The 12,257-nt window shown below is 45.6% G+C and overlaps 1 protein-coding gene across 4 annotated transcripts in view; it reads right to left on the bottom strand.

Moving 5' to 3' along the window:
• The window catches only part of ECHDC2 (enoyl-CoA hydratase domain containing 2), a 28,044-nt gene extending 16,286 nt beyond the window's left edge, over positions 1-11,758 (bottom strand). Inside the window, exon 1 of one of the 4 annotated variants that reach the window (XM_027108519.1) lies at positions 11,523-11,758. In XM_027108519.1, the coding sequence (XP_026964320.1) occupies positions 11,523-11,655 (133 nt within the window). In that variant the 5' untranslated portion in view covers positions 11,656-11,758. The remainder of the gene's footprint in view (positions 1-11,522) is intronic. The other 3 variants (XM_027108518.1, XM_027108516.1, XM_027108517.1) reach the window with 3 other exon arrangements.
• Between the last annotated feature and the right edge of the window lie 499 nt (positions 11,759-12,257).

Below are 12,257 nucleotides of genomic sequence, written 5' to 3'. Positions count from 1 at the left end.
TTAACAATATTGTATATTTGAAAGTTGCTAAGAGAGTACATCTTAAAAGTTCCCATCACAGGACTTCCCTGGTGGCGCAGTGGTTAAGAATCCACCTGCCAATGCAGGGGACACGGGTTTGAGCCCTGATCCGGGAAGATCCCACATGCTGTGGAGCAACTAAGTACGTGCACCACAACTACTGAGCCTGCGCTCTAGAGCCCGTGAGCCACAACTACTGAGCCTGTGTACCGCAACTACTGAAGCCCATGTGCCTAGAGCCGGTGCTCCACAACAGAGAAGCCACTGCAATGAGAAGCCCATGCACCGCAACGAAGAGTAGCCCTCGCTTGCCGCAACTAGAGAGAAAGCCTGTGCGCAGCAACGAAGACCCAATGCAGCCAAAAATAAAATAAATAAAGTAAAATTACTTTAAAAAGAACCATTCCCATCACATACAAAAAAATGTAACTATGTGTGGTGATGGATCTTAACTAGACTTACTGTGGTGATTATCTCACAATGTATACAAATATCGAATTTTGTTGTACATCTGAAACTAATATGTCAATTATATTTCAATTAAAAAGCCCCAACTCGGGCTTCCCTGGTGGCACAGTGGTTGAGAGTCCGCCTGCCAATGCAGGGGACACGGGTTCGTGCCCCGGTCCGGGAAGATCCCACATGCTGCGGAGCGGCTGGGCCTGTGAGCCATGGCCGCTGAGCCTGCGCGTCCGGAGCCTGTTCTCCGCAATGGGAGAGGCCACAACAGTGAGAGGCCCGCGTACCACACGCACACAAAAAAAGCCCCAACTCTTACAAAAAGGTAACTCCATGAAAGAAAGAAGACATACAAATGGCCAATAAGCACATGAAAAGATGTTTAATTTTATTAGTATCAAATAAATAAGAGTTTAAGAAAAGCATAGCACCCAGTACAACGACTAAAACTAAGAAGACTGAAAATAAAAACCAAGTATTGGCTATGAAGAAAACCCCTTACATATCTATTGAACAACTATGATATATAATAAATTGTGGGAGTTATAAGTTATGTAACAGCCCCTGTCTTCAAGGTGCTTACAGCCTAATACAAGTAAATGATAACGTGAGGTCATAGTAAAGTAAGAACATGAAGTACTATAGGATTACAGATGGCAGCTCATAGATGGAAGCATTTGAGCAAGGTGAGAATAGGTAAAAATTTTCATTTGAAGAGTGAGGTATGATGGGAAAAATACTACTAAGAGACTACTCAATTTTTTAAAAAAATTATTGAAGTATAGTTGATTTACAATGTTAATTTCTACTGTACAGCAAAGTGATTCAGATATATGTGTGTGTGTGTGTATATATATATTCTTTTTCCTATTCTTTTCCATTATGTTTTATCACAGAATATTTAATATATTTCCCTGTGCTATAAAGTAGGGCCTTGTTTATCCATTCTATATATAATAGTTTGCATCTGCTAACCCCAAACTCCCAATCCATCCCTCCCCCTCCCCCTCCTCCCCCTTGGCAACCACAAGTCTGTTCTCTATGAGAGTACTCAATTTTTTTTTTTTTTTTTTTTTTTTTCGGTACATGGGCCTCTCACTGTTGTGGCCTCTCCCGTTGCGGAGCACAGGCTCCGGACGCGCAGGCTCAGCAGCCATGGCTCACGGGCCCAGCCGCTCCGCGGCATGTGGGATCCTCCCGAACGGGGGCACGAACCCGTGTCCCCTGCGTCGGCAGGCGGACTCTCAACCACTGCGCCACCAGGGAAGCCCAGTACTCAATTTTTTAATGTTGAAGTTCCTGAAAGGTCAATCCAGGATCTCTTTATTCAGTCATTTGTACAATTACGAATTTAACACATGTTGGCCTCTGTACCAGACACTGATGTCAGAGGCCAGAGCAGACCCAGTCCTTCTCCTCTTAGATCTTACAGTCTACAGAGGAGACAGACATTCAGCCAGTAATTACTATTTATGATGAGAACATGGGGGGAAGAAGGACAAGGAGGTGAGTGGTATAGAGTGGGCAGAGGGGGCCCCTAGTGTAGAAGGTGAGCAGTGACTTCCCAGAGGAAGAAGTGACCTTTCACCTGAGAGCTGAGGAACGAATGGGAGTCAGCCAGGCAAAAGTGTGTGTGTGTGTGTGTGTGTGTGTGTGTGTGTGTGTTGGTGGGGAAAAGCCCATTTCAGACAGAGGGAGTGGTACAGATGAGGGCCCTGAGTATAGCAGAACAGGGTACTATAGGGTTTGTAGAGCTGGGCCTCTTAATGTTTTTTGGCTGGGCCTGAGAATTAAACCAACATAAAACAGATTAAGAGGAGAAAAGTACACAAATTTGTATAAGATTTACATAACATGAGAGCCCTCAAAAGGAAATGAAAACCCCCAGAAACGGTAGAACCTACATGCTTTTATAGTAGGCTGAAGAAGGAATGTCAGTTGTGGAAGAGTTAACTATGTGGGAGGCTAAAGGAAGATAAGGCCTGTTTGTACACAGTTGTCTGTTTGTACAGAATTCTCTTGGCTTCAGCTCCCTGTTGAAGAATGTTTCTTTTCTCCAGGTTCAGGGAGGGCATCTTTCACCTGGGAGTTTTTAATCTCCTGTTTTCAGTAAGCAAAGGGAGATTAGAATGCCCTTCTTGCATCTGCTGTTTTTTTCAAGTGCCTTTAGCTCAAAAAAAAAAAAAAATCCCTATACCAATGTGGCATATTTTTTTGGGGGGGGGGGACATTGTGCCACCTTTTAGTGTCTTCCAGAACCGGAGGAGTTCAGAGCAAAGGGAGAGCAGCGTGAGGCAAGGCAGAAGAGTCAGGAGGGCTGCACTTGCTCATCTGCCCCTCTCCTTCACGCCTCCCGTGTGCCTACCTCCTGTACACCCAGGACTGCCCTGCGCACCCGGCCAGCTCTCCTCTGAGCTCCGAGCCTGAATATCCAGCTGCCCACTTGACATCTAGACCAACATGTCAAGAAATGATCACTCTTTCTCCTGCTCCTTTGGGGAGCGAATGACATATCAACTCAGAGTTCTGTCATGTTGCCTCCGTCTTCCTCATCCTTGAAGTTTACTTAGTCTCCCAAGTGGCCAATTCAACCTCTTAGATCTCATACCTATCAGCTCACATCCCTCCCTGCAGCCGCTAACCTGGTGGGCTCTTTCTTCTATTACGTGGATCCCTCAACTGGCCCTCTGCCCTCAGTCTTGCCCTTCCCCCTCCACTTTCGTTCCCTCATCTGGGTCACAGTCATCTTTCTTACCCAAATCTGACCATATTCTTCCCTTCCCTTTTCATCAAAATTAAGTCTAAATCCTTAATACCACCCCAAAGACCCCCTACAATCTGGCTCTTGCATCTCACTCTGGCCTCAACTCACCCGCCAAATCTGGGTCAGGTGTGGGGAAGAGAGAACAGCTCTGGGCAGGGGCTCAAATACTCTTATGCCTTCTTGGCTGTTTCCCATCCTGTAAAGTGTCAGGATGGACTAGAGGAGTGTTTACCAATCCTCTGGGCTTCAAAGCCCCCTTATTATTTTCTCTCAGGGTGTTTAGCTTTGAAGAACAAACAGGATTTATTAAGATGGCATTCTCAGTGTGAGTTGATCTGAGACACGGAGAAGGGCCAATGAAAGTTTCAGGGCTCTCAAGGGACAGGGTTTCCAGCCACAGTTAGAGAACTGTGGTCCAGGACAGAGAACTGTAACAGGCAGGCTAGGTGGGCTTCTTTAGCCTCCCCAGAAACCTTCATAGAGTTCTTTGAGCCCAGCAGGCCTGGAGGTCCCACTGAGGAACTCAGATGTCCCAAAGATCCTCTCCAGATGAGAAAATGCTGCAACTTTGGGAAAGGGAAACTGGTGGATACAGAGAAACCACATCAGAAGGGTTGAGGAGAAGAGTCTAGGTCCAAGGTCATTGTGGCAGACAGACCTTAGAGTGGCCCCCATGTTCACATCCTGCATAATCCCCTTCCCTTGAATGTGGACAGGACCTGTGAATTGCTTCTAACCAAGAAAATACAGGTAAGGTCATAAAATATCACTTGTAAGATTAGGTCTAATTATATGGCAAAGGTAATGAGATGTTACTTCTGTGATTAGGTTATGATGTATATAAGACTCTATATTACTAGCATACACTAGAGAAACTAGTGGATCTATGGAGAGGGTTGTGTGGCAAGGTACTGTGGTCAGCCTCTAGGAGCTAAGAGTGGCCCCCTGGCCAAGAGCGAGAAAACAGGACTTCAGTACTACAACCACAGGAGATGAATTCTGCCAACAGCGTGAGGAACTTGGAAGCAGACCTCTCCCCAGTTGAGCCTATGATGAGACCACAGCCCCCACCAGCTCCTGGATTGCAGCCTGCTAAAACCCTGAAGCAGAGAACCCAGCTAAATTGTGCCTGGACTTCTGACCTACGGAAACTATGAGAAAATAAATGTGTGTTATTTTAAGCATAGAGTTTGTGGTAATTTGTTACATGGCAATAGAAAACTAATACAGTCATGACGTCTTGGGATTGACATAAACTTTCCTCTCTTCTCTTTGCTTTCCTGTTCTGTCTTTCCTTTTTCTCTGGCTGACTCTCTCCCACATTTCATCTCTATTTCCCTCTTTCAGAATGTAAATGTGGTGCTTGGCTCAAGTCACAGCTCAGTCACATACCAGCTTCATGGCCTTGGGCAAATTACTTTACCCTTCTGACCTTCACTTTCCCCATCTGTAAACAGAAATGCTAAAAAGGTTGTAATGAAGATTAAAAGAGATAATGCCCACAAGTGCTTAAACATAGTTTGTGGGTATTGTGAGTGGGGAAGATGCACAGAAGCTGGGGAAAGTCTAGGGCCCCACATGAGCCCTGAGGAGCCAGACAGGGTGTCTTTGGCTTTAATTCATTCACCTGACAATGTGCAAGTTGTACTACCACATGCCAGGCCGCAGAGAAATAGAGAGGACTCAGCCATGGTCCCTGACTTCTTAGTTGAGCCCCTATTCTGGGAACCTTGCCCTTGCTGGGCCCCAGTAGTGCACTGCACCCTCTCTACTCTTACCAGACCCCCCCATACCACTGGCTGATGATTTGAATTCCTTAGCAGATGACCTAGAGTCACATCTGACGGGATGGTCTGAATCACCAGGTGATGTGGGTGGGAGTCAATAGAAACTACTGGAAGATAGTATAGAGACCAATTGGTTTAACAATCCCTTACTATATAGAAGGGGAAACTGAGGCCCAGAAAAGAGGAGAATTTGCCAAAGTTAATAGTTGGACCCAGCTAGCAATTCTCACTCTCAAAGAGCTAACAACTGATGAGGGAGACAAGTCCAGACACAAGGGATGTAAAAGGACAGTGGTGGGGGGGTGTAATTCCAGAAGGATTTACAAAGGTAGAGAGGAAAGAAGAGGACCCAAGTCAGGGGCATAGTTAGAACAAAACACTGAGGTGGGACAGCTTGAAATGAACGAACACATGGGTAGAAGAGATAAGGTGACAATGTCAGGTTGTGGTGGAGAAACTTGAACATCCAGTTAAGGAGCTGGAGTAGAGCCATAAGGAAGAGTGAAGAGTGGTTAACAAGAGTTAACCAAGAGTGGGTTAACAATCCCATTTTCAAGGACAACAGGCACAATGTGACTATGCTCTGGTGACATCATGCCAAGTGGAAGGCAGAACGGGTGGCTTCTAACGGGGTGGTGGGGTGGTTCTCTTGTGTGTGGGCTGGTTCTCCTGTGTGTGGGTCCCCTCCTCATGCCTCCTCCACTGCTTCTCCTCGATTTCCTTATCTCATTCCTTCCGTATGCCCTCTGACGGGGCAGAGGCTTAATCTCCTGATGCTTGTTATTTGTGGATAAAAAATTCCCCTTTTGCACAAGTGAGCCCTAAGGTCTATGACCTGTGGTAATTTTTTAACTAATGTACAAGTCTGTGTTTTGAGTCACTGAATTACCAGAAGAGGTAGTGATGACCTAATAGTTGAGAACACAGGTTTTGAAATCAGAGCTGGTTCCAATTGCTTAACCTCTCTATTCCTCAGGTTCTTAATCTGTAAAGTTGGGAGAATAACTATAATTATTTCAAGGCAAGCACCATTACCAGTTTGGCAGTGAACTAAGCATGAGAGTAAGGGGTATTGTCTAACACCAGCAATCCCACATGACCAGAGAATTCTCACCAAGTGATGTAATTGGACACTGGAAGCCCCTACATGTCCATCAAAAGTGGGGAATGCACACTAGGGAGTAGTATACAACAGCAGGGAGCAAGGAACAGATTTATATGGCAAAGCAGCTCTTCAAAACTTAGTATCAAGTGGGAAAAAGGAAGAAACATGAGATGTCTAGAATAGTGCCTTCTGTGTAAATTAAAACTCGGACACAAACAATGCTACATAAAACGCAGGGAAGGTTAGAGGGGTTGGACTGGGGAGAAAGTAAAGACAAGAGAAGGACCTTGCCCTGATGGTAACAGGCAGCAGACTGTGGAGTGTGAATAACACCACTGAATGCAAAGTTCAACCACCGTCCCCCAGCACCACCCCCGCAAATAAAACTACCCCCAAACAGAAACAAAACAAAATAAAACCAACCAACCGAACAAACAAAACCCAACAGTGCTCAATCAATATGCTCTTAAGTTTGTTAATCAATATGCTCTTCAGTTTGCTAATCAGAGAATGCCAATATGACAAGCAGTTCACAATTGCTTTCTTCTTGCTTTTCACTAGAAGTTAAGATTTTTTTAAGGGTTAAAAATTATAATATGTAATCAAAGCTACTAAAGTGACAAGCGAAGCATTTCAGTGTGTAAAGCAAGTAGGATATTTGTTGTCAGCAAGTAAATATATAAAGACTGGAGATATTTTGTTGTTGTTGTTGTTGTTAAAAAAAAAAAAAGAGGAAAATAATTATGTCCTAGAGCTGATTGTTTATGGACGGGAAAAAATGGGACAAGTTAATATGGATCCAAGGGGTGATAAAAGCTTTGTGAAAAAGGAACTTTGAGAATAGAATTTTGTATGTTGTTAAGACTGATTAAGACTAGATTAAATTTAATTAGGTAAATAAATTTTGTGATTAACAGTAAGCTGGTACCAGACTGAAATTTGGTTCTCTCTCTCTGTTAAGAGAACAAAGTTTTGGGCTTCCCTGGTGGCGCAGTGGTTAAGAATCCACCTGCCACTGCAGGGGACACGAGTTCAAGCCCTGGTCCAGGAAGATCCCACATGCCGCGGAGCAACTAAGCCAGTGAGCCACAACTACTGAGCCCGTGTGCTGCAACTACTGAAGCCCATGCACAATGAAGAGTAGCACCCACTCGCAGCAACAAAGACCCAACACAGCTAAAAATAAATAAATAAATAAATGAGAACAAAGTTTTCTTGGAATGCTGCTTTTGATAATAGACTGTGTGAATTGGTTTATATTTGTTTTATTTTATTTTATTTTATTTTTTAAAGTGGTTTATATTTTATTTTATTTAAAGTGGTTTATATTTTATTTTATTTTTTAAAGTGGTTTATATTTGTTTTTAAAATCTTTTGTTAACTGTTAAAGTAAATATTATTTCACAATGATCTGTGAAGATTATGGCACATGTAGATAAAGTTCATTCTGCTTCTACAAAGATTAACCCCTCATTGTCAGACTTTTGCCATCCTGATGTCCTTGTAGTATGGCAGTGGTCTACTCCTAAGTCAGAGAATTTAAAATGGATAAACAGGGGCTTCCTTGGTGGTGCAGTGGTTAAGAATCCACCTGCCAATGTGGGGGACACGGGTTCGAGCCGTGGTCCGGGAAGATCCCACATGCTGCAGAACAACTAAGCCTGTGTGCCACAACTACTGAGCCTGTGCTCTAGAGCCTGCAAGCCACAACTACTGAGCCTGCGTGCCTAGAGCCCCTGCTCCACAACAAAGAGAAGCCACCGCGATGAGAAGCCCGCGCTCAGCAAGAAGAGTAGCCCCCGCTCACTGCAACTAGAGAAAGCCTGTGCCCAGCAACGAAGACCCAATGCAGCCAAAAATAAAATAAATTTATTAAAAAATAAATAAATAAAATGGATAAACAATGACTGTAAATTAAACAGGGCTATGGGAAATCCAAGATGGCCGCTTGGCTCTTCCCGGCTCCCTGACAAACCTCATTTTTTAATTTGATGGGTTAAAGCCTTCCTTGGCTGGAGGGTTAATGCCCTCACAATGAAAAAAATAAAAGATTAAAAATGTGTTTTCTGGGACTTCCCTGGTGGTACAGTGGTTAAGAATCCGCCTGCCAATGCAGGGGATACGGGTTTGATCCCTGGTCTGGGAAGATCCCACATGCCGTGGATCAACTAAGCCTGTGTGCCACAAGTCCACACGCTCTAGAGCCCGCATGCCGCAACTACTGAGTTTGTGTGCTGCAACTGCTGAAGCCTGCACGCCTAGACCCTGTGCTCCGCAACAAGAGAAGCCACTGCAATGAGAAGCCCACGCACTGCAATGAAGAGTAGCCCCCGCTCACCACAACTAGAGAAAGCCCATGTGCAGCAACAAAGACCCAATGCGGCCAAAAAAAAAAGAAAAAGTGTTTTCCACTTGCGGTATACCTTCTACAATCTCCAGTGGTCAAGACACCCACTTCACTGGATAAATCATACAAGCCTTAGCAAAAACTTCAGAAACTTCTTAAAACTATCACCATCGGGGCTTCCCTGGTGGCGCAGTGGTTGAGGGTCTGCCTGCTGATGCAGGGGACACAGGTTCGTGTCCCGGTCCGGGAAGATCCCACATGCCGCGGAGCAGCTAGGCCTGTGAGCCATGGCCGCTGAGCCTGTGCTCCGCAACGGAAGAGGCCACAACAGTGAGAGGCCCGTGTATCGCAAAAAAAGCAAAAAAAAAAACCAAAGAACAAAAAACAAACTATCACTGTCACTAGCATTCTCAATCATCAGGCAAGATTAACAAAATTAATAGAAAAACTGGACTCAGAACAAAAATTAATTACATGGGATTAAATGAACTGCTAAATATGATTATAATTCTTTTAGTACTTTTTGTCTGACATATTGCTAGCTTTTAATCTTTGTTTTTCAGATATAAAGAATCTCTTCTTCTCAAGCTACTTATGGTTTACAACAATTTGGTAATTTACACCTGTGGGTAAAATTAAAACATTTTTCTTTTCTTTCTTCCTGGTCCCTCCAGAAATTGGAGACCGTTGGGTTCTGAGCAGCCTTATCAAAATTGTTATTTCTTACATTACCAAATATGTGACTGAGCCTCTGATAAAATGATAGTCCCATATAAGATCAATGATTGTAATGGTATAACTCTAGGTATGGGAAAAAGCAACAAGAGGGAATATTTTCCTGGACCATAAGAGACTAGACTAGTCTCAGGTGGTGCAGAGACTTTTGGGTACCACTAACGAGGCCTAGTCCAGTAACAACGCATTGTGTGGCCTATCAGCGGAGGAAATAAACATTCCTAGCGCTGTGGGACAAAATGGACATGAAATGCCCCCCAAACCATGGTCAAATTTATGGCCATGAAGGGACCCTGCCGACTGGAAACTGGCACTTGCCATCTGCCTCAACAAAGATTAAATCAGGAGCTGCTGCAGCTGTTGACCTTCAACACCCCCCTGAAAGGAGTACAGGGTGGAGATCAGGAATCAGGCATTCTGTGCTCCGGGAAAAACTGGCAGAACAGGCCTTCAGATAGTTAGATATTTTCAGGTAAGGATTTTTATAAGCCCCAATTCTTGCATCTTCTCATACCTAGAGAAACACTAAAATTATTAATGGTGACAACTGCTTTGGTTTATATGTTAATACCGCATCAAAATTTAAAACCTACTGGCTACGAGTCTCCTCGAAGTGCCAGGTCTAGACTGGGATTCAGGCTTGTTCTCCGGAAAAAAAAAAAGAGACCTATTTTGTCTATTAATGTTCAGGTTGTCACTCTTCCAACTACTTCTGAGTCTGTTACACCTACATCAGTCACACTGGGCTAATAAAAGAGAACATCAAAAGATATATGACTGTGCTAACGCTTCATTCCTTTGGACAGGGTAACCTAAGTGCTGACTATATCTGGACCACAGTTAAAGGAATGCTACCAAATGTATCCTGGTTCTTACTCCTGCTTGGGCCTCTGGTTACAATAATTCTTTCACTGTGGCTCCTGCCTTTTTTTTTTGTGTGGTTTGTGGGCCTCTCACTGTTGTGGCCTCTTCCATTGCGGAGCACAGGCTCCGGACGCGCAGGCTCAGTGGCCATGGCTCACGGGCCCAGCCGCTCCGCAGCATGTGGGATCTTCCCAGACTGGGGCACGAACCCGTGTCCCCTGCATCAGCAGGCGGACTCTCAACCACTGCGCCACCAGGGAAGCCCGCTCCTGCCTTTTTAATCTACTTGTTAAGTTTGTCTCTTCCAGATTACAATAGTTTCACATCAAGATGACGGTGACACAGAGATTCCAGCCACTCCTCGGAACAGATCTTGCCGGAATAACAACAGAAGTCACCCTGGGACCCCTTAGTGAGGTAGGGCGAGAGCTCCGTGACCCCAACTAGGTAGGGTCTACAAGCCCCTTTCCAGCCTGCAGAAGCTACAGAAGACAGACCATTGCCCTTCATCCTCCCAATAAAGATTTCTGAGGGGTTCACGTCTCTCAGGGGGGATTTGAGGTAGGATATAGATGGGCCCCTGGGCGAGACAGCTGGCGTTTGTCAAGTGGAGTAAAACTGAAGCTTTGTTCTCACCCAGACAATCCAAGGACAAAGCTAGTGGCAGAAGCTGAGCTCTGCTGGAAGAAAGAGATAAGATGACCACTCCTGAGGTCAAGGAAAACTTCCCTGTCTACACATGGGCAGGAAGGCTCCGTGGGGGGTCAAAAAGGGAGGAGGTGCCACCCCATAATAAGTGTGAACATGCACCCACAGGCCTCTGGTGGGATCCATCTTAGCAAAAAGTTGCGCACGCGTGTTGGGGAGGGCCCTAGGGCAGGTCAGGTGTGGAAAAGAAACAAGATAACTGGCCAAATGTAAACAAAGACCTGGAAGGACTGTCCTATATAAGTAATTTAAATCACCTCTTTACTGTGCTCCTCATTAGAGGAAGCCCATACTCTTTCTCTCTGTGTATTTCTGCCTAGCTTCTGACTTAAACTGCTTCTCTGTGTGCGCTCCCATGTTGTGCTGTGTCTCTAATAATAAACTTTGTACATGTTTTTACAGTTTTTGCCTCCGTGAAACATTCTTGCTTTCAAATGGGGGAAAGAGCCAGGGCCACTTTGCTTCTAGCTTCTAACCGCTCGCTGGTGGTCTACTGGCTAGGATTCCTGGTTTTCATCCAGGTACCCAGGTCCAATTCCTGGGCAGGGAACTAAGATCTCTTCAGGACCGTTCACTGCTGTCTCCGAGATCAGTTTCAGTCTGCTCCGGGGCAGTGGGCGCGTTGGTCATGGGTCCCGTCCCGGCGGTAGTGCCAGGCGCCGGGAGGGCCTCGGACAGCCCGCCAGCGCTCGCCCCAGCCGCCTCCCGGGCCTCCCAGGACAGAGCACTTACCTTGGTCTGGACCCGCCAGAGCGCACACTTGGATCTCGCGGTTTGCGGCCGCGAGATTGGCGGCGCAGCCACGGGCCTCAAGGGGCCTCCGGGGGCTCGGAAGGCGCAGGGCGCTGGTCAGGACGCGCAGCATTCGGACCAGTCTGGGAAGGTGCCTCTCGGCCCCTCCACCACCCGCTCCTCTCCGGCTGAAAGCTTGCCGCTCAGCCCCAGGCCTTCGTAAACCGCGCCGCCTATGGGCCGAGAGGCCGGCGCGGCTCTCTGAGGCTCTTGGAGACCGGAAGACCTGGGTAGGAGAAAGCCCAGCTCTGCTGTGTGATTTTGGACAAGGCTGCCAACCTCTCTAAGCGTCAATCTGTAAAGCGCGGATATAAAAGTGACTAGTGTCAAAGATAAAGAAAGCCGGACACTAAGGTAGTGAGAAAAGATTTTTTTTTTTTTTTTTTTTTGCCACCAGGGAAGCCCAGGCTTTAGCTTTTTTTTTTTTTTTATTCTTGGAGCCTCTTTTTATTTTTATTTATTTATTTTTTACATCTTTATTGGAGTATAATTGCTTTACAATGGTATGTTAGTTTCAGCTTCACAACAAAATGAATCAGTTATATATATACATATATTCCCATATCTCTTCCCGCTTGCGTCTCCCTCCCTCCCACCCTCCCTATCCCACCCCTCCAGGCGGTCACAAAGCACCGAGCTGATCTCCCTGTGCTATGCGGCTGCTTCCCACTAGCT

Source organism: Aethalodelphis obliquidens, unplaced genomic scaffold, assembly GCF_003676395.1.
Source record: "Aethalodelphis obliquidens isolate GAN/ISIS:26980383/991018 unplaced genomic scaffold, ASM367639v1 scaffold9, whole genome shotgun sequence".
NCBI classification, from domain to species: domain Eukaryota; kingdom Metazoa; phylum Chordata; class Mammalia; order Artiodactyla; family Delphinidae; genus Aethalodelphis; species Aethalodelphis obliquidens.
This window is presented reverse-complemented; position numbering and strand designations above follow the sequence as displayed.